The sequence below is a fragment of the Heliangelus exortis genome, chromosome 13, assembly GCF_036169615.1.
Source record: "Heliangelus exortis chromosome 13, bHelExo1.hap1, whole genome shotgun sequence".
NCBI classification, from domain to species: Eukaryota; Metazoa; Chordata; class Aves; order Apodiformes; family Trochilidae; genus Heliangelus; species Heliangelus exortis.
Window position 1 is genome coordinate 18658163 of NC_092434.1, and position 20636 is coordinate 18678798.

General features: G+C 52.2%; 1 protein-coding gene and 1 long non-coding RNA gene across 5 annotated transcripts in view; both read right to left on the reverse strand.

Moving 5' to 3' along the window:
* Nucleotides 1–12422, reverse strand: part of CPNE2 (copine 2) — a 47914-nt gene extending 35492 nt beyond the window's left edge. For 2 of the 4 annotated variants that reach the window (XM_071757276.1, XM_071757274.1), the window contains exons 1-2: nucleotides 2275–2393; nucleotides 1556–1754 (exon numbers count right to left, since the gene is read on the reverse strand). In XM_071757276.1, coding sequence (XP_071613377.1) covers nucleotides 1556–1754; nucleotides 2275–2312 — 237 coding nt within the window. In that variant the 5' untranslated portion in view covers nucleotides 2313–2393. Of the gene's footprint in view, nucleotides 1–1555; nucleotides 1755–1976; nucleotides 2094–2274; nucleotides 2394–12182 lie in introns of those variants that run through there. The other 2 variants (XM_071757277.1, XM_071757275.1) reach the window with 2 other exon arrangements.
* A 3064-nt stretch (nucleotides 12423–15486) lies between these two features.
* Nucleotides 15487–20539, reverse strand: LOC139802273 (uncharacterized). The gene is made up of 3 exons (XR_011728555.1): nucleotides 20484–20539; nucleotides 17857–20427; nucleotides 15487–15601 (listed from the first exon to the last, which is right to left on the reverse strand). It is a non-coding gene; the product is annotated as an uncharacterized lncRNA (long non-coding RNA).
* Between the last annotated feature and the right edge of the window lie 97 nt (nucleotides 20540–20636).

The window sequence follows — 20636 nt, forward strand, 5'->3', positions numbered from 1 at the left end:
CAGGGGCAATGTGGTGGGATGGGTTCACACCACTGAGCTGCTGCTGCCCCCAGCCCTCCTCTCTGTCTCAGCTGTGCTATGAAGGCTCCTCTCAGGCAAAGGGCATGTGGCCAAAATCAGTGCAGGACAACGCTGGCACCCCCAGGCAGCTCTGAGCCACATTGGCATGAGCTGTCCCAGCCAGAGAGGCTCACAGGGTGAGCCCACCCTCCCTGCACACCTCCCACAGCTCAAACCCCACCACCACCTCTGGGTGCAGGGGGTCTCAGTCCCAGCTGTGCTCCCAGGGGGACAGGGGCAGCTCTGTGACATGTGAGGACATCACACCACAGCCCAGCACTGAAGCACCAAGAGCCAAGGGGCTGGCAGCCAGTGCCTATCATGCCAATTTAGCAAGAAGCTAAAAATAGCAGAGGGGAAAAAAAAAAGTCACCACCAAAACCAAAACAACAAATCCCAGTTGTACTGTAACACTGTACAACTGTACAGTTGTACTGTAAAACAAGCTGTGGAATCAAAACTTCTGGACTGAGATGTTGCTGACAGAAAGAGAAATTCCTGAGAAGTAGAGTCAGCTCAGAGAAATGACATTTGTCATGGCTGGAAAGTCCATTAGTCTCCTCCAGACTGCTGAGCAAAGTTAATTCCAGGCCATGGTGACAGGAGGTTTGCCCCATGGACAGAGAGGAGATCAGCTGCAGGACACCAGAGGTGCTGCCCATTGATTCAGCAGCTCCTTGGCCAAGTGCTCAGAGACTCAGAGTCCAAGCAACTGCAAAATGAGACCACCTCATTCACCCCAAAATGGGGCCAGCACTGGTACCTGTATCCATCCACCCATCACCCCCCACGCTCTGCTGATCTGGTCCCTCCCAGATCAACCTTGTGCTTTGTACAACTGCAGTTATGGCACGAAATCCCCACTTTTTTCTCCATGTATTTTAGCCCATAGTCTTTCCCCCATAGCCAAAAGTCTTTCTCATGGAATCATAGAATCACAGAATGGTTTGGGTTGGAAAGGACTATAAATGTGAAGGGGGCAGGGGAAAGGGGATAAAACTAGGCCTGCTAGGAATAAGTCTGGGGATATTATGCCAGGGTTTGTAGGATGGCAGCAAACACCCTTGCTCTGCTATCTCAGCTGTGATAGTTGACAGAGAAACTATGGGAAACAAAGAGGCAAGGGTTAGTGATGGTTTAGAAAGCATAGGAACACCTGAGAAGGGTCAGGTAGGAATTAGGGCCCCAAATCTGAAGCACGCCTTGGCTACAGCAGATTGAGAAAGGGCTGCTACCCCTCTGAAGGTGGCAAAATGTTTTCACTCCTGCCCTGTGCCTTGCCAGAGACCAACCAGCACTTTGGGGTCTGCAGTGAGATCTAATCCTCAGCACAAAGCAGAAAGAATTGACAGGGCAAGGATTGGGTAGGAAAACCAGACTCATTAGCACACCAGCACCTTGCAGAAGGAGGAGCTTCCACCTCTGCTTAGGGATGAGCATGGATCAGCACAGGCAAACCATGAGAGGAGGAAATCCACAAATCCCCAGGACTTACCTCCACCCACTTCCCATTGACTTCCATGAAGAGGACACAGAAGGGGTCGGATTTGGAGGTGACATCCCTGTCCAGAAGGTTTTGGCCACAGACAGACAACTCGACTTTGCAGACGCAGTACTGGGAGCCGAGGGGCCCCGCTGGTGGGGGGGGCATGGTGTGTGCCATGGACTCCAGCAGCAGCAGCTCCAGGCAGGCTCTGGGACAGGAAAACAGAAAGAAACCTCAGTGCAGGTGGAAAGGCAGCAAATGGCACCAGCAGGCTGGGCACAGACAGAGCCTCACGTCCAAAACCAGTCCCCTGCCCAGTCTCCACGCCAGGCAGACATCCTGAGAGGGACCCCAGGAGAACACCTACAACCTGCCTGGGTTTGCTCCATGAATAACAGGTTTTCAAGAAAAAGTAGTGTCTTCTGCTTACCCCCAACCTGAGGGAGTTGTGGGTCCCCAACCTCTTATAAAAAGTCTGCTCCCAAAGCCATTTTACAGCAATACTTGTGCTTTATACCATTGCCAGTGCAAAACCCCACACCACAGTTTTGCCTTCTGATGTGCAGTTCACTTGGCCACCAAAAAACCACCAAAGGTCTTCAACAGAGAAGAGGAATGGGGGGTGGGGGAAAGAGAAGAAAAAGCATTTTCCAATTAATTTATAGTAATAGAGGTTCATGGCTGTGGTTGGGAGTGGAGAGAGCTCTTTTCAGCAGCTGCTTCAGTACCTTTCCTCCTCTTCTGTCAAGAGTGGCTCCTGGCTCATCCACTTCCTCTGAGAACCTCAAACACGTCCTCCCTCCACCTTGATAAGCCATCTGCTGCTGTTTGGTTTTGAACCCCAGATCAATATGATTTGTTTGTTTAACCTGGGCACAAGCCCATGGGTTGCTGGGAGTTGGGCTGCTGCCCTCTTCCCTTACGGCTTCTCCAGCTGGGATGGGGGGGTGGGGGACAGGGATGGGTGATCCCAGCACAGCTGGCAGACAGAGTTCAGTGCCAGCTGAGAGTGAAACAGCTCCCAGTGCCAAGGCTCTGAGCCTTCCCTTCCTACCTGCCAAGATCTCTGCTTGGAACTCAGGCACCCAAACCAAGAGTAATATTAACCCCCCAGCAGCAAATGCCAAGGATTTGACACTGTCCCACGTCACATCCTTGTCTCTCAATTGTAGAAACATGGACTTGATGGATGGACCACTCAGTGAGTGAGGAATTGGCTCAAAGAGGAAAGCTGGAGAGGGACTCTTCACAAGGTCACATAGTGATAGGACAAGGAGGGATTGGTTTCAGACTAAAAGAGGGGAGATTCAGATGAGATATGAGGAAGAAATTCTTTGCTGTGAGGCTGGTGAGACCCCAGCCCAGGTTGCCCATGGAAGCTGTGGCTGCCCCATCCCTGGCAGTGTCCAAGTCCAGGCTGGATGGGGCTTGGAGCATCCAAGGTGTGGGAGGTGTCCCTGCCCATGCAGGGGGGGGGGGATGGATGAGCTTTAAGGTCCCTTCCAACCCAAACCAGTCTGGGATTCCATGATTCACCATAGCTCAGGGCAAGAGCAGGGCAATCATTTCAAGCTCCATAGGAACCCAGAAACATCTCTAGAAGAAAATTTGCATCCTCAGCTGCACACATAGCTGGGTACCATCAAAACAGTACCCACATCCCTTCCCCACCAGCTTCCCCTTGCCCAGACCAAGCCCACCTCATGCCCTCAGCCCTCACCCCTGGCAGTGGCACCCAAATGGTGGCAGTGGGGACACCCAGGTGGTGGCACCTATGGGCAGCTGTCCTCCCACTGCAACTCTGAGGAGAAACACAGGCAGAAGTAAAAGTCCTCCCAGGTCACTCCCTAGGAGATGCCTCTGTGGCTGCAAGGGCTTTGAAACTCCTGTTCCCTCTGGAGCTGCCTCTGCTCCTCTCGAGCACATGCTGCCAGCTGCAGCTAAAAATGGTATTTTATTTATTTCTTTTCCTTAATGCACAGATCATGTAAGCAGTGCCTTAAAATAGCCAGGCCTCTGCTATTTATGCTGCTGTGTGTCTGCTGCTCCCTACAAAAAGCAAACGCGGGGCAGCTGTGCTGGCATGGACCTGGTCCTGCTTGAGACCAGGGCTGGGTTTTTCCACCTCCCCTTCCCCCAAATCTCAGTGCTGCCTCACAAAAAGCAGAGGCAGCAAATGACTCAGTGGAAAAAAGCTTTTTCCCAGGGCTGGCAGGCACCAAAACATCCTCTTGGCATGCTGAGCATCCCCTGTGCCCCAGCCCCTGGACTCAGCCAGCCATGCTCCCCAAAATCAGGGACTGGGTGCTGGCCTCTCCCACAGCTGCCATCCTGGAGAGCTTGATGAGCTTGATGCCATCTCAGGGCTGCCAAGCACAAAATCCTGCAGCTGCCCCCTTCCCAAAAGGCAGCAGGAAAATGCCACCACCCCTTTCCCCACCATCCCAGATTTTTCCACTATAAGGAGCTGCTGCTCCTTCCAGCCCACCAGGAATGGGAATGCCAAAGAGATGGGCAGCTCCCCCAAATCCTGGCTCAGACTACTCCTTCCCTCAGCTCCAGTCCTGGTATAAAACCTTCAGCAGAGTCACCATTCTGATTCAGCCAAAAAGCAATTGGTTCAAATGAAAAGGTAATTTTCCCAGCCAGGTTGGCCCCCAAACAACCCTGTGGAAAGGGAAGGCTTCCAGAGGTGGCAGTGGCAGAAGGTGGTGATGCCACCAGGCCACGGCCATGTCTGTAAGTGCCACCATGACCAACCCCCCCCACACATCCTGCCCTGGGGAACAGCCCCCCACAGGCTTCAGGAAGCCCTTGGCACTGCGACCTCCCAGCAGGGCTTGAAATTCAGAGGGGGATTTGGGCTGGCTCCAAAAGGGAGGGCTCACCACCACCTGCATTCATCTCTGCTCCTTGTTTTTTGTTCTCCCCTCCACACACTCACTGCCCTAAAGTCCTGAGACCTGCTCAGCATCTATGGCCAAATATTCCTCTTGTCTACAAGCCCAGCTGCCAGCTGGGACACAGACAGGATGCCAACAAGAGATCTCAGGGACAAGCATAAAGGTCCCACTGCCCACCTCCCCTCTGCCATGGCCATGCCTGAAGAAGTGTCACAAGAGCAAGACCAGGGCAGAGGGACATGGTCCCCAAATCCTTTCTGGGCTCCAGCTTCCAGGACTTCCTTAGTCAGACACATCTTTGCACTTCATAACTTTCAAGTGCTTTTTCCTCCCTGGCTTGGCTGCCCGCAAGCTCCTCCATGTCCACAATGTCCCACAGCATTTCCAGGCTGGGGGCTTGCACAAGCCCTGGGGCCACTCAGAATATCTGAGATGAACATGTGGAAGCCCCAGAGCAACACACCAATGTTCTCCTCATCCTCCTCACCCCATTCCCACCACCACCCCACCCAGACCTCCACAACAGGTCCCCAGAACACATGCAGAACAGCTGGCTAGCAGCTGGCCAGAAGCCCTGACATCTTTTCTTCTGCTCTTATCTGGAAGAGGAGGAGGGGAAGGAATTCCCTGTTTTGCAAACAAACTCCTGCTGACAGTGCCATTAAATTTCAGTGATCTTCTCTCCTTAAAGAAATCAGAGTTATTTTCACAGGGAATGCCAGGCATGTTTGAAGCAGGACAGGAGCTGTGACACAGCCTGTCCCACCCATGGGTCCCAATGTTGGGTGGCCCAGGGATGTCCTTTGGGAGCCCAGTGGCCAGGATGCAGGGGCCAGGCTGAGGGGACAGGAGCATCCCCTGCCTGACTGCCCCCTCCCAGCCCATCTCATGCCCCATGGAGTCAGGACCTTGGCAGGTACCACTCCAGCACCATCTCTAGTGTACTGGTGTAACCACATCACCAGGTGAAGTGTGTAAGACCCTGAGGGAAAGGGGATTAGAGCCATTTTTATTATTTTCAGTTCATCTCACTGGCAGAGCTCCTTCTGCTGCCCATGCAGCCCAGCCCTGATCCCAGCTGTGGCACTCAGCCACCCTGCTGTGGCTGCAGAGGACAGGGCCACCATTCCCTACAGACCTCCTTGGCAAAGCTGCTCCATGCCATTCTCCCTCTCTTCAACCTGAGGGTCCAAGCCAAGGAGCCCTGCTGCCTGCTGGAATTCCATGCCCTGAGGAGGAATGCTGGCAGGCAGAGGCAGAGGCAGAGGCAGAGGCAGAGGCAGAGGCAGAGGCAGAGGCAGAGGCAGAGGCAGAAGCAGGGAAGATGCTCTGGAGAAGCCAGGAGTGCCATGGCCTGACACACACCTCTGAGCACGGGGCCTCCTCTGCTGCTCCAAGGCACTGCACTCCCCAGTGCTCCTCTGCTCTGGGAGACACCAACACCTGTAAAAGCCACCCCAAAGCACTTCCCCTGCCCAGCCCAGAGCCCAGGCAGCTGCCACAGAGGTCAGGCACAAATCCACCCCCTTCTGGCACCTCTGCCACCCCCCATGTGGCATCCTGGCTGCCAGAGAGAGCCAAGAAACAAACCAGTGATGAGCAGGAGGTAGGAGCAAGGCCCCTCCAGCATCCCATCCCACCCAGCATCACCCCTCCTACTGCAGTCCCAGCAACACCTCTGAGGGTGCCCCCATGGGACCACCTGAACCTGTCCCCCTGGCTGCTCCTCCAGCCAAGCAGAACCTGGAGGTCCCTCCCTGGGGCTGCTCTGCCCCAAGCAGCTGCCTTGTGACTCAGGGAGCTGCTGTCCCCAAGGCAGAGACATGGGAGGGAGCAAGAGCCCCTGCACCTCTCTGTACCTCTGCCAGCAACCCTCAGGTTGGTCCCCCCAGAGCTATAGGGACACAGCTGTAGGGGCTGTAGAGTCACTGCTCCAGAACCCATCAGAACCCCCAGAACCCAGCAGGACCCACAGGACCCATCAGGACCCACGTCCTCTCAGAGGAGGCACTCATCCCACAGAGCTCAGGGATGCATCACTGACCCAAAACAGCTCCATGTGCTTCCAGCACCGCCCCAGGCAGAGCTGGTGCTGGCACTGGGGCAGCAAAGGGCAGCACCATTCCTGCTCCTGCCCACTCTGGAGGAAGCCTGAAGCCCCCCAAGTGTCTCAAGCCACTGACAGAGAAGTCACGAGTGCTGAAGGGCTGAGTGCTCTGGAGAGGGCAGGGCCCTGGCAGGAGCAGTGAAGCTTCCTGTGATTCTCACAAGTGAAAGCAAAAGCAGCTCCTGCACACCAGGGGTGAGGGTGACCTGCGAGGGGGGTGGCACCACGGCTGTGAGATGGAGTTTGTCTGGAGGGCTCAGGGAGCAGAACGGGGCAGAGTATACAGCAAACCACTGCCTTGAAAGCAGAGGGAAAAGAGAGGGAGGGCTCTGATGGCTGCAGTGTGGCAGCTTCTGGCAGAGACAGAGCAAGGGCCAGCGAGGGGCAGGACAAGGGGACCACAGCTGAGTCCCCATCCAGGCCGAGCAGCACAGACTGAGCCTGCTGAGCCTCCAGTGCCAAGGTCTGGCTGAGCTCTGCTGAGGGGCTGCCACCCTTGCACTGGAGAACAGCTTTCCTCTGGGGCTCAGTTTAGGGAAATCTGTGATTTAGGGCAGAAAACATCACGATGTCACTGTGAATCCTGGGGATGGCAACAAACCCTTCCTACAACAGCCCTACAAACAGGCCCAAGGAGGAGGTTTACACACCAGCTCTGCACCCTTTGCCCAGGGCAGACCCTTCCGTGCCCAGCACTGCCCAGCCCCACACTGCTCACACTGCTCACACTGCACAGCCCCACACTGCTCACACTGCTCACACTGCTCACACTGCCCAGCCCCACACTGCTCACACTGCTCACACTGCCCAGCCCCACACTGCTCACACTGCTCACACTGCTCACACTGCCCAGCCCCACACTGCTCACACTGCTCACACTGCTCACACTGCCCAGCCCCACACTGCTCACACTGCTCACACTGCTCAGCACTGCACAGCCCCACACTGCTCACACTGCTCACACTGCCCAGCCCCATGCTGCTCACTGGCAGGGGATGGTCCTTTGCCATCATCACAGCCACAGGCATCACCATGGCCACGGGCAGCCCAGTGATGCTCATGCTGCAAACTGGTCTAGGGGCTGGGACCAGATGAGCTTTAGGGTCCCTTCCAACCCAACCCTGGGGTTCTGTGCTGGACACGAGCTCCAGGTGGGACAAACAAGCAAACCAGGAGACACAGGGAGGGAGGACGAGGCACTCACAGGATTTCAGAGCAGATTTTAGTTGCCAATCACTGCATTAAAACTTACTCAGCCCAATCCTACAGCAGCCATACAAGCTGCTCTCATGGTGGGGGAGTGGGGGTACATCTGTTTTGACAGTAAAGCAAAAAGTAAATCTTTTTGCAGATTTGGAGGAAGAAGTTGACTTACTGAAAGCAAAGCAAGACCCGAAGGAAATGTAAAGGAGCAGAGCAGCCCCAGGAGGATGGCTGCTGGGCTGTGAACCCAGCCAAGATCCTTCACAGGAGCCTCCAACAATTGAAGTATACTGGATGTATACTGGCTGTTTAACTTATTAAAGGCTTATCTCTCTTATTAAAATCAAAACCACTGGCTTTCTGAATTTTAATTGAATTCCTATTTCCAGCCAACACGATGTATCACAAATGAGAAGGGGAAAAAACCAAATCTCACCACTTAGGTAATGAGACATATCTTTAACCAACTGCTAACTTAACCAGGTGCCAAAATGGCAAGTGTTCCAGAAAGGCCCCACCAGCAGCCCCTCCAGAGGGAGGACAAATGTGCAAGGTCTGTCTCACCCCCCCAGCAGACAGAGCTTCTGAGCCTCTCCCTGATAACATAAATAAATATTCATTAATGTTAGGCAGTAACATGCAGTGCTCCCTTGCACACCAACATTGAGCCCTGAAGAGCAGAGCCAGTGTCTCCCAGGGCTGGACCTTTCCCCGAGATGGAGCAGATTCCTGTCACAATGATCCCAGCTTTTCCTAAAAAACATCATTTTTTCAGCCTGCTTTGCAGCAGATAGATGCAGCCACTTGAGGTGTGAAGCTTCACCCTGAGACAGATTTTTATGCCAGCAACTCAAAAAATGTGGCAGTTTGTAATGAGGATTAACCCAGGCTCCTTCCCAACAGCTGTAGACACCACTCAGGGGAATACAAACTGGGTTTAAATGGTTGCACAGCCCTGGGCTTGTTGTTGAACAGCAAAACTTGTGTTCACAGCTTGACTCAATTTGAAAGCCAGCCTCGTGACGGCTCATGTTTTTTCCTGAATCTTCAGCTTCTGGAACTCAGTGATGATGGAAAATCCGGGGCTGGGAAAAGGCGACTGTTTCAGACGCAAGATTTTTCCTGCTGGCTACAGGCAGAAAATCTGACAGCTCCCAGACCCAAAGCCTCGGCCAAAGCAGCAAACAACACGTGGAGTCCTTCTTCATGAATGCTACAAGTTAACCACTTGTTAATTTTTCTGATATTTTAACAATACTGTTATATTCTCCAAGCTCATCTGAGTTCCCAGGAATTACTTTTTCCCCTGCTCCTGTGATCCAAACCAGTAACCCCACGAAGCCATCTGCCAGGAAACTGAGCCAAAGCAGCAAAAAGTGATGACTCAGCTCACCCAACAAATACTTTACAGAGGTTTAAAAGACAAACTGTAAGAGTATTTGTTGGGGGGGGAAGTGCTGCACTCTTTTTTTTTTTCCCCACACCGTTTTGCATCCTGCCAGGAGAACCTTTTCTAACACCTGGCTACTCCACCATGCCAGAAAATTTGGCTTTTCTTTTCCTTTCCCCCAAACCCTGCCTCTGAACACAAGCCAGGGCTCTCACATAAAGAGCTCCTTATGAGACCTAGCAACCCCAAACCAGGACACGAGGCTGCAAGTGTCACTTTTTCATCAATTACCCAGGTATTATATTTTCAGCACGCTGACAGCTCCTGCAGAACAAGCCCTGATTTATGGTGCACGAGCAACTCAAACCAGGGCAGAGGTTTCCACTGAAGTCAGAGGGAAACTCTTTCCACCAGGTGTAACAGGAGCACAAGAAGGAGTTATTCCTCCCAGACTCCTCCCATGCCACAGTGAGACCGCTAAAAGGAGAACGAAGCTGATGCAATTCCAGTATACAACTGGGCAGACTGGTAAATCATGGGGTTGGCAGCAGCCACTCTGGCACCGTGTAACCCCACTGATTTGAGGCACAGGAAATGGCAAAACAACAATCTCCAGGAGAAGAGCAGAGAGGCCAGCAGAGACATCCCCCCAGGACCAAGAGCATCCTCACCCACAGCTCAGTTCCAGCACTTGGACCCTAAGAGGATTCCTCCACACTGAAACCCCCAGTGATCCAGCACAGACTGGCCAAGCATCCCTTGTGAGCAACAGCATCACAAACTGCACCAGCTGGTGAGGAGATGGCACAGGGTCCTTTGTCCACCAGGGCAGACCCCAGGAGGAAAAGATGTCCCCAAGACAAGATGTCCAGCTGTAGAGGATCTCATTTCTCTTCAGACCACGCTCAGAAAGGCAGGGGGAGGAAGAAGAGTCACAGCCAGTCTCAGACACCAGCAGCCATACAGCTCTGCCCACCCTCACCTTGCCACAGCACGATGTCTGCAGAATGCTCAGAAGATGCAAACTGCAACCCTGACCAAGCAGGTCCTGGTGCTGCTGGGGACAGACCTGGCTCTGGGAAGCCTGGGAAGGAGCATCCCAGGGTGCTGATGGATGCTGAGCTCTGGGATAGCAGCTCCAGGACTCCCTGTTTGCCCAAGGCAAGTGCTAGGGGCTGGCTGCTAACACTGCAAACAGGGGCACTTAGGGGACACCTGGAAGCCTCACCAGGTGCCTTCCCTCCACCTCATCCCAGTCAGGATGTTCCAGAGGTAACAGCAGAGGAACAGTAATGCACATCACCAAAAAACATATGTCCCAGGCCATCACGCAGCTGTAACCAAAGCAAACGCAGCATTTCCCTGATGTGATGCCAGGAAAACATCCTCCACTGACTCAGTTCTTCAAAACAGATTCTTCTGACATGCCCCGAGCATTTATTCCCAGCCCTCCTCCTCCCATTGCTCTGCTCCCTGTCCCCCCGTGGGCTCAATGGGGTGTGATTTCTGCCTGCTAATAAAGCATTTTCTGACCCCAGAAAGCACAGTGCTATTCCACACCATCATAATACTGGCAACAGAGGAGCAACATCACACCTGAGCACCCCTGGACTGTGCTCACACTGCTGCAATTCTGACTCCAGCTTCTCCAGCAACGTTCAAGTGCATTCCAGGAGGCTTCAAATTTGGGGGGCTAGAGGTTTACATGGATCCTCCCCATTCCTTCGCACAAAGCAGCTCAAGCTCTCAGGGAATCAGTAGCAATCTGCCACAGCAGCTCAGCTCTCAATTCACCTCTGCCTCCTGATCCACCCTCCTTGCTGTGACAAGCTCCCAAAGGGCTGTTTGCCCACAGCGTACTCCAGCCCCACAGGATTTAATTAAGCCACTTGCCTGAATTAGGGGTACTCACTCAAAGACTTCTTTTATCAGGTCCTCGGGCTGGTGGAGCAGATGGGAAAACACCTCCCTGCCTCCCTGCCACCCCCCCAGCACCCTGACGCTGCTGAGCAGAATGCCCCTCAGAGCTCTCCCGGGGGATGAGGAGTTTTGCTGGGTGCACAGGAGAGAGGGGCAGCCCATCCAGGACCCTAAACCCTCCTGCTCCCCCGCCTCAGACACGATGCACAAAGGAGTTTGTCACCAAGCCAGAGCAGCATTGGGCTGCAAATCGCTCCTGGAGAAGCACTCATGCTCTCCCCCAGCCCTCAGCCCCCCCAGATTTGATGGTGGAGGAGCAGGAGAGGGTTGAGGAAGCTGCCAGGAATAACCCTCAATAACCCTAAATAACCCTAATCAATAACCCTAATCAATAACCCTCACCAGTAACCCTCATCCTGCCATGGGGAGCGAGGCCACCAGACCCTGGCACTTCCCTGGGGGTCACACCTCTGGGTGGCATCCATAGGAACGGATGCGGATGCAGGGTCTGGGACTGCAAGGACAACTTTACACCGTGCATGAACTGAGCAGGGGCTGGGGAACGGGGGGGTTAAAGTGGCGGGAGGGTCAGTACCAGGGCACGGAGGGTCTGATCCTGAGGTTTGAAGGTCTGATCCTGAGGTTAGAGGGTCTGATCCTGGGTTCCAGGGTCTGTTTGAGGGGTCAGAGGAGGTGTCTGAGGGTGTAGAGGGTCTCACCCAGGGTCTGGAGGGGCTGATCCTGAGGTCAGAGGATCTGTCCACGGGGTCAGGGGTCTGTCCCAGAGGCTGGAGGGTCAGATCCCGGGGCTGGAAGGTCTGTCCAAGCGGACAGAGGGTCTCTCTGAGGGGACGGAGGGTCTGTCCCAGTGGATGGAGAGCCAAAGGCCACCGCACATCCCCGGGACACCGGCGGTGACACCGCTCTGCGGATCTCCCTCCGGGGGCTGACATCGGAGTCACAGTGCCCGGACAGTGTCCCCCAACCCCCGGGTTACCCGCGGTGCCCCCCTCCCAACCCCCTTCGGAACCCCTCACGTCCCCGGGACGCCGATCCCGTGTCAAACCTAATGCCCCCCCCGAACCCTACCCCAACCCTACCCCCGGTACTCACCGCCGCGGGCCGGGCCGGGCCGGGCCGGGCCGTGCAGCTCCCGGGGGCCGCGGGCTCTGCCACCTCCTGACGGCCGCGCCCGCCGCCCGCCCCCCGCCATCACCGCCCCGAGGAGGGGGGTGCGGGGGGGGTGGGCGGTGATGTCGGGCGCGGCCATGCTGGGCCGTCCCCTCAGCCCGGAGGGGTCCCCCGGCCCTTCCCGCCTCCGAGGGCCGGGACGGCGGAACAGAGGGCGGGATCCGCGGGGCCCCAACGCTCCCGGGTCAGCGCTGGCGGCACCGAACTGAAAGAGGAACCGAGTTTTTAAGGCGGAAAAGCCCTTTCTGTGGAAACCCGGCCAGAAAACCACCGCAGGAAGGGTCAGGGCCCGAAAGAGGAATTCAAGTGGGGTCTGCACCCCTCCTCCTGCCTGCGCTCCAGGCTTAAAATGTCACTTTGGAGGGAAGAGGTAGAGGCAGCCCCTGTTTCATGAGTGTCACTGCGCCTGTTTGCTCCAAAACGCGTTTTCCCCCCGTGCTTTCTCTCCGGCCCCAATCACAGCCGGTCCGGTGCTGCCCGGACCCCAAGGGGAGCGGTGCTGCCATGGGGTGTCCGGCGGGGCCCGGGCTGGCTCCGGCTGCTCCCCAGCACACAGCCCGGGCTCCTCAGCCCTCCAGCACTGTGTTTATCTGCAGCAGAGTCTTGCGAAAGGTTTGGTCCCAGGGGGCAAAACCCTTCCGTGTGTGACACCCGTACTGAGGGCTCAGACTCCTTTGGATTCTGCAGGGCAGCCCGAGACAAAAGGGGTGTGCGGGTACAGTTCCATTTTTGGACCGTGATAAATCCGAAACGTAATAGTAACAGCTCTAAAAATGGACCGTGTTAATTATCCATTTGGGAATCGGTTTGGTGTTCAGCCGTCTCACCCGATCCCCAAAGGCCTCATGTCTTCCTGCATACTAGAAGGTTCATTTTACCCCTCAAAACTTGACGAAACCTCCAGGTTTCCGCTGGAAACTTTCAGACACCATCACAAGCTGCCGTGTGGACATCAGCAGCGCAATGAAAATGAGCAGCAGGCTGGGGAAGGGCAGCCCACAAGTCCCTGTTAATCTCTGTAAGAAACAAACCAGGGACCAACTGCGCTGTTGCTTTTCATGCGCAGCTCAACCCAAACCTCAGTTTTTTGAAAAAATGCAGCCCACACACTCAAAAGACCGCGCAGAACCTGGTTTTAGCCAAAATCACTGGGTTACAGAGAAGCGCTTCCGATTTTTGGGGTTTTGCTGACACCTGGTGTTCTGTAAAAGGTGTTGTGATGCTGCAAGTCCCTTCCCAGGTTCTGCCAGGATCGCTGCTCTTCCCGGCTGGACAGACGTGTGTCCGGGAGCTGATCCTGCATGCGGGAGAGAGCCTGGGAATCCAGGTGGGCAGTGAGATTTCAGAGGCACTCGTTAACATCTCGAGTCAAGAGAAGTGCTGCAAACCCCCTGGTAGGGATGTATCTGCTTCCCAACTTCAGGAATCAGGGGAGTTGCAAGGGGCAGTCTCAGGTCTCGTTTATTTTTTAAAGAGTGCATTTCATTGCAAGGGAAAACAAACCACACCCAAGATGTCTCTCTACAATGGCTTCTTCACCCAAGGCAGACATTTAGAGTGAGCAACCAAGACCCAGGAAACGAAACTGACTTCAGCAGCCAAGCACTGATGAAAGCAGCATTTTTATTTATAGCGTTAGGAGCATATTTTTACCCATCAAAAAAAGAGGAAAAACAATAAGCAGGAACACATGTTTCACAACAGTAAAGGAGAAAAATGAATTCTCGTGACATCTAAACAAATGCAGCTGCAGGAGTGAGTGGCATCAAGGAAATGATTCAATGGAGCTGAACAAAGAACTGTTTGACAGTGGTAGTTTCTGTTTTTCCTCCTGGCTCATGGGCCTGTGGCAACAGCAGAAGGCTCTGGTTGCTACTGAAGATGACACAACAGCTGTCACAAAGTGTATGTAAAAGTCCAGTCCCACTGCTTTCTGTCTTCAGTCTCTATTCCTTACCACACACAGTGCTTTATCCTACTAAAATGAGGTTTAAACACAGGAAAGAATGACTTTTCAGCTCAGAGCCTGGACCAAAACAGACTGCTACTGCAGACTCTGTCCAGCCTCCTGCATTTCCAAACGAAGTCCTGGGAGCCCAGGGCCTGAGAAGAGCCCAGGTGAGAAACACATCCTGAAAGCTGTGAAGAGTTAAAGGCACCAAAATACACTGTCTGGTAACAAATGACACTGCCTTTTGTGCCCCTTCCTTGGGTGGGCACTACTCGGATTGGCATCTGCCAGACTAGATCTGAAAATACTGAATGAAAAGGAAAGCCACGTTTGGTGAAACTTCTCCTAAGTGCCAGTCCTTCAGTCTCAGGTACTTGAGTATTTCATCAAATTATGGCCTGATAAGGAATTTCACTATATTATCTTTTTTGTTGTTGCTTTCAAACCCTTTTCAGAGTGTGCATAATGTGTCCCACCTTTAAACACCAGTGTCAGGATCTCACAGAGCCCGATGATGGCCTTTAAGTTACAGCAGTGGCTCCCTCAGGGATGGCAGGCACCCACATCTTCTGCCAGAAGGTTTGCTGGACCAGCATTCCCATCTCATTCCAAGTGCCTGCCCTGCCCAAATCAGATCACTTCCATCTCCCCAGTTTCTTCAGGTCCAACATCCATTGCCCAGTGACACACAGGCTTTAGGATTCGGGGGACTGCAGAGGACACCACGTGGTCAGTGTTTCAAGCTAACTGACCCCTGGCTTCACCTCACAGAAATCAGTGCAAACAAATCGTCCAAAACCTCCACAAAAGTCTAGAGCATCCCATGTGAACACAGCCCACTGCACACGTCCCCTCAGCAGAATAATCACAGTCTTCTTCCAAATTGTTTTACCATCCCTTTAAAGCTTCTCAAAGGCAAGATGATATCATAGAATCATAGAATCATAGAATTAGCTGGGTTGGAAGGGACCTCAGAGCTCATCAAGTCCAACCCTTGCTCCACTCCCCCCGTGGTTCCCAGCCCATGGCACTGAGTGCCACATCCAGGCTCTTTTGAAATATCTCCAGGAATGGAGAATCCACCCCTTCCCTGGGCAGCCCATTCCAATGGCTGAGCACCCTCTCCATCAAGAAATTCTTTCTAATATCTAACCTAAATCTCCCCTGGCACAACTTAAGACTGTGCCCTCTTGTCTTGTTGAAAGTCGTCTGGGAAAAGAGCCCAACCCCCCCCCGGGGTTCCAACCTCCTTTCAGGGAGTTGTAGAGATCAGCCTTTCCGTGTTCTTGCAGGATAAATATTGATCATTTTGTGGCAATGATTCAAAATTTTTAAAAGTCCTGAAGTTTCTACTAAGAAACTGAGACAATTCTGTATGAAAAGGAGCCTGCTGTGAAGCAAACAAAACCACATATGACAATTTTTTGCCTACAAATCAGAGGTATTTCACATACAATTTTATTTCACATGCAATTCACTAAACCCATACCTTTTCAGTAAACTTAGCTGACTTATATAGCAAATTTATGCTGGCTGGTAAATAATTTTCTAGTTGATATACTGCAGAGCTTAAAAGCAACTTAAATCCTGCTATATAAGAAATAGTACACCCTGTAAATCAGTTCACAGGCAATGGGTAAAATAACTTATTAAAATACAAAAAGAAATTCTTTAATATAATTAATTCAATTTTTGTTTCAAACAGGAAACAAAAAAAATTAAAATTAATTTTTGTTGGCTTTGATTTGCCAACAATTAATCTGTAAAGCAGTGTCCATCTAAAAAGTCATCATTTAAGGAGACAACATTCTTGCTTTTCTAACAGCTCTCCTGCATTGGTACCTGGCATGCAGTTCAGTAGTGTCTGGACAAGAAACTGCTTCCTTTGCCAAAATGGAATCAGCATTTAGGAAAGATTGCTGCTGCTCAGACTGTGAACAGAAGGAAAAACACAGCCTCAGCTGATGGACCCAACAGCATCTCCTGTTGCAAAAATTCCCTCTGCCCTGCACAAGCACCCTGGAGCACACTTTCTTTTAGTTAGTGGGTTTCTCCAAAACTTTGAAATTTTGCATTTATGACCCAAGAAACCCATTATCAGATCACAGTTCTTCTCTGCAGCTCCCATTTATTTAGAATCAGAGACACTTGCTCAGAAGTCCCAACAGAAGCATCATTAACCATTTTGGGGTTATGTAGGGAATGACTGCACAACCACAGTGCAGTTACACACTTGCTATAACAATTCCAATTTAAATAGGACATACTGAAGCAGTGTAAACCCTCACATTTAAAGCATCCCCAAGAGCACAATGCCAGCCACGGCTGATTTATTCTTTAATTGTATATTTATTCTGTTTCATTCCATGTTGAACCACATGAAACATGAAACACAAGGCTGTGCTTTTGCAAACCTTTGCTTGCTCTCAGGGCACAGAACTCCATGCCTGTGAGCCTCAAAGGAATCACCCATGACAACACCACTGTAGGGGTGGAACAGAAACGTGTGAAGGAATGATGCTTACAAATTGTACCAGCTTCCCACTGTTTCCTTGGGATCAGTTTCTTCATGAGGACATGCTGGCATTTTTCCCAAGCTGCACTCTGTGCCCAGGAAAGCAGAGGAACAGGTTCATTCCTCCTTTCCTCCCTCTTTCCAACATACTTCTAAACACTTCTGATCATACTGCAAAGCCAGTAATTAATTCTGGCTCAGAGACCAAGCAATAGCTGCAGGTATTTGGAGTTCACTTGCTTGTTGTGTGCTCTGTGGAAGATCTTTAAAGGCAGAGTTGCTCCCTTTTAACTGGGGTGGGCAGGCAGTGCTGTGGCTTTGCCTGCAGCACAGCTTTGGGGCCACCACTCCCCTGTAATGCAAACTACACTGAAACTCCTACACTTTCAGCAGCTTTGCTTTGCTTTGCTTTGCTCTGCTCTGCTTTGCTTTGCTCTGCTCTGCTCTGCTCTGCCTGCTGCTCTTTCAACTGCCCCTGCTGGAGTTCTAAAGCCTTTCCATCCCTTCACAAATCAGGGTGGTTTTCTCCACCTAAAACGATGCAGATCTATACAGGGGGGTTTCCTGCCAGCAGGCTCTCTCATTCAGCACTCTGTTGTTACAGGAGTGTTAAAAGGAGCACAGGAGAAGAGAAAGGAGTACAGGAGGACCAACAAAAAGACTGCGAGGACAGGGAGCCACCCTCTCTTGTGCAGAGGTAGAGCATCTCAGTCCAAGCCTGACCAAGAAGAGCTTTAGGAGGGGGGGAAGAGCTTGAGGGGAAGAGACTTGAAGAGGAGGTAGAAAGTCATGCCAGGCACCAAGCTGAGCACACATTGTGATCCCTGGGGAGGTGTCAGTGAGGCCAAAATTCCCTTGGAACTATTTTAAAACAACTGGGTAACAACAGTGAGGCTGAGTCTCAGACTGAGCCAGGCCTCCAGCACAGTCCTGCTTGCTCTGAAATGTCTGTGCCCCAGCTTCACACCCCACTGTGTGTGTCCTCCACTGGCATCTCTAAGAGTGAGTGTCACCCCTTAGAGAGACATCTAGCAGCTCTGCTCTGATGAGGATTTCAACCCTCTCTCTGATGTTATGCTTGGCTTTATTGTTACTATCATTTTTCATAGGCTTAAGCCATTTTTACTCACTTGGTTTTCTTCAGCTTTTCCATTCTGGAAAACAGGTCCATCACCTTGTTCTCTTCACCTCTGGATCTTGTATCCAACTGTCCTGCAAGCTGCACACATTTATTCTCATTGTTTTTTCTAGTCAAAAGAGAGCAGCATGCAACAAAGTACAGCCAGAATGGACTTATCATCTTAATATCCTTCAATCACTCACAAATTCATAATTTCATGATGTCCTTCAGTATCCAAGTTATGCTGTTCAGATTAGAATTTCTCACATCTTTCTCTCCCTTCACTTTCCCTTCTCCTAGCACCAGGCTTGCCCTTCTCACCCCTTAGCCCTGCTCTTTACCCACCAGCTCATAGCATTCTACAGGTTTACCTCACCTTCTCTGTATTTTTGCAGCTGGGCAGAACTTCCAACCAGTCAAAGTCCATTAGACACCCTGCAAAATTCAAATGAGTCAAATCCAAGCCTGGGTTCTGACGAATGCCAAAGCTGACATGTCCAGAGGTGTCAGCCTGAAGTTTTTAAGCTTCTACTTGAAATTCAGCAGGCTTCTGATGTGCTGGGCTAATTTGAGGTCTTGCATTTCCAAAGTGCAGTGTCAGAGCTCAAGGACCTTAGGCCCTGCCAGATGAGAGGCTGCCAGCTTTGTGAGAAACTGCAGGATTGCATCCTGCTTTTGCTGCACCCAAGCTTTACCTGGTTCAGCTGGTCCTGCATTCTTTTGATGACAACCCTGGAAGATGTGAAAACTTCCCATTAATTTAATCTTTGCCTCATTCTTTAAAATTGCCCTTCACTTCAAGCCACTCAGGACAGTGACCAAGGAACTCCACTAGCTGGGGCAGGTCTTTGCCACAGCTGCTTCCAGGTCTAGGTTACCATTTGGAAATGGAGGATAGAGGGATGAACCCAGGCAGGGTAGAGGTGGGCGTGGAGCAAAAGAGATTCACTGACACAGCCCTGCTGCCAAGCAGCTGGCATAGCCCTTGATGACCTGATCTGCTTTCCTGCCCCCCAGCTCCAACCCAGCATTTCTTCTCTGCCTTACACTGCCCGTGTCACACAGCAAACCCCAGCCCAGCTGCTCCGTGGGGCAGGGACCACAGTGCCTGACACAGCCAGGGGACAGGAGGAGGCATCAGCCAGGGGGAGGCTCTGCTGGCATCTGTTTTGCTGCAGTGGCCACCTGACAAAAGAGAGGCCACCTCAGGCATCTTTCACATCAGCAGGACCTCTGGGGAGGCATGAGACTCTAAGATATTTCCTTGCACAAACAGGCAGCAGCTATTGCCGCTTGTTTTGTGGAAACAAACAAGCAATTTCTGCTTTGGTGACAACACCCTCCATTTTCACTTCCTTTCCACAGCAAATCCAGGTACATACAGTCTCCTAGCTGCACTGTTGTGGTCAGCCTCCTCTCAGGTGTCAAATGCACAGCTGGTTTCTGCTCCATAGCCTGATGATGAACTGAGCTGCTAGGGCAGCTGTCAGCACACAGTGGCACCCCAACACCATGCAGAGTCTCACTGGGTGCAGATAACAGCAGCAGAGCAGAACGTAGGCATGAAAGGGCACGGGCAATCACACAGGTCCCAGATCTAGAAGCTCTGCTGCCTTTGATCCTGGTCTCAGCTGTGCAGCTTTTAATCTCTAGGCAGCAACCACAACTGAAACCAGCAGGCTGCTAACCCACCACTATCTGGGATGCAGCCCTTCAGTGCCTTTTGTGACCCTTGAACAAAATGAAAGTCACACCAGCTCAGAATTCCCCCGTCGCATCCCCACCATCCCCATGTGGTAAAAACAGTCAGATGAGCAAAAATACCCAAACAGAACAGCAGAAGAATGTCACCAAATCTAAACTCCATAGCTGGATGATAATTTAGCTGCAGTTTTGGGGGAGACCCCCAAAGAAATGGGACTCGGAGGCGAACACTCTCTGAACTCTGATTTGTTTGTGGCTAAATCTGGTGCTTTAACCACAAAAAGCTGTGTGAACAGTTTTATTTATATGTGTATGTCTGATTACTGTGATACACGGGGAAATATATATTTACCTTTTCCATCATACCTGAGAGAAAAAAAGCAAACCACACTTCCTTTAGACAAGCTTTCAGCAAGAATGTTGTACAATATAGTTAATGGTTTGAGGGAAAATCCCTGGTTTCCAGATAGAACTCTGTGCACAGAAATCTCTAGATCTAGCCAGATAAGGTGGCAACAAACATTCCAATATTATTATTTTTTCAGATGCCAGAGAAGCTACACTGGAAAACCAGATACAATCTGCAGTGGAGTCCCAGACAAGGCAAGGTGGCACCCAGCACTGATAGAAAATACATTTCCCTATAAAAATGGAAAACAAAACAAAACCAAACAAGAAGTCCAGCAGCATCCCACGTGTCTGGAAGTGAAAGGAGAGCTCTGGGCAGCCCTCCCCATGCAGGGAGCACTGGGGGCTCCAAGGGTGGCTGGAGGGGACGGTGGGTGCTGAGGAGCAGATGGGGAGGTGAGGGGCAGCACCCACAGCTGCTCTGCCCTGGACCTGGGCCACCCACCATCTCACATGGGCCACCCACCACCTCACCTGGGCCTCCAACCAGCCCACCTGGGCTACTCACCATCTCACATGGGCCACCCACCACCTCACCTGGGCCTCCCACCACCCCACCTGGGCCTCCAACCACCGCACCTGGGCCTCCCACCACCCTGCCTGGGTCACCCACCATCTCACCTGGGCCTCCCACCACCCCCCCTGGGCCTCCCACCATCTCACATCCCACCTGGGCCT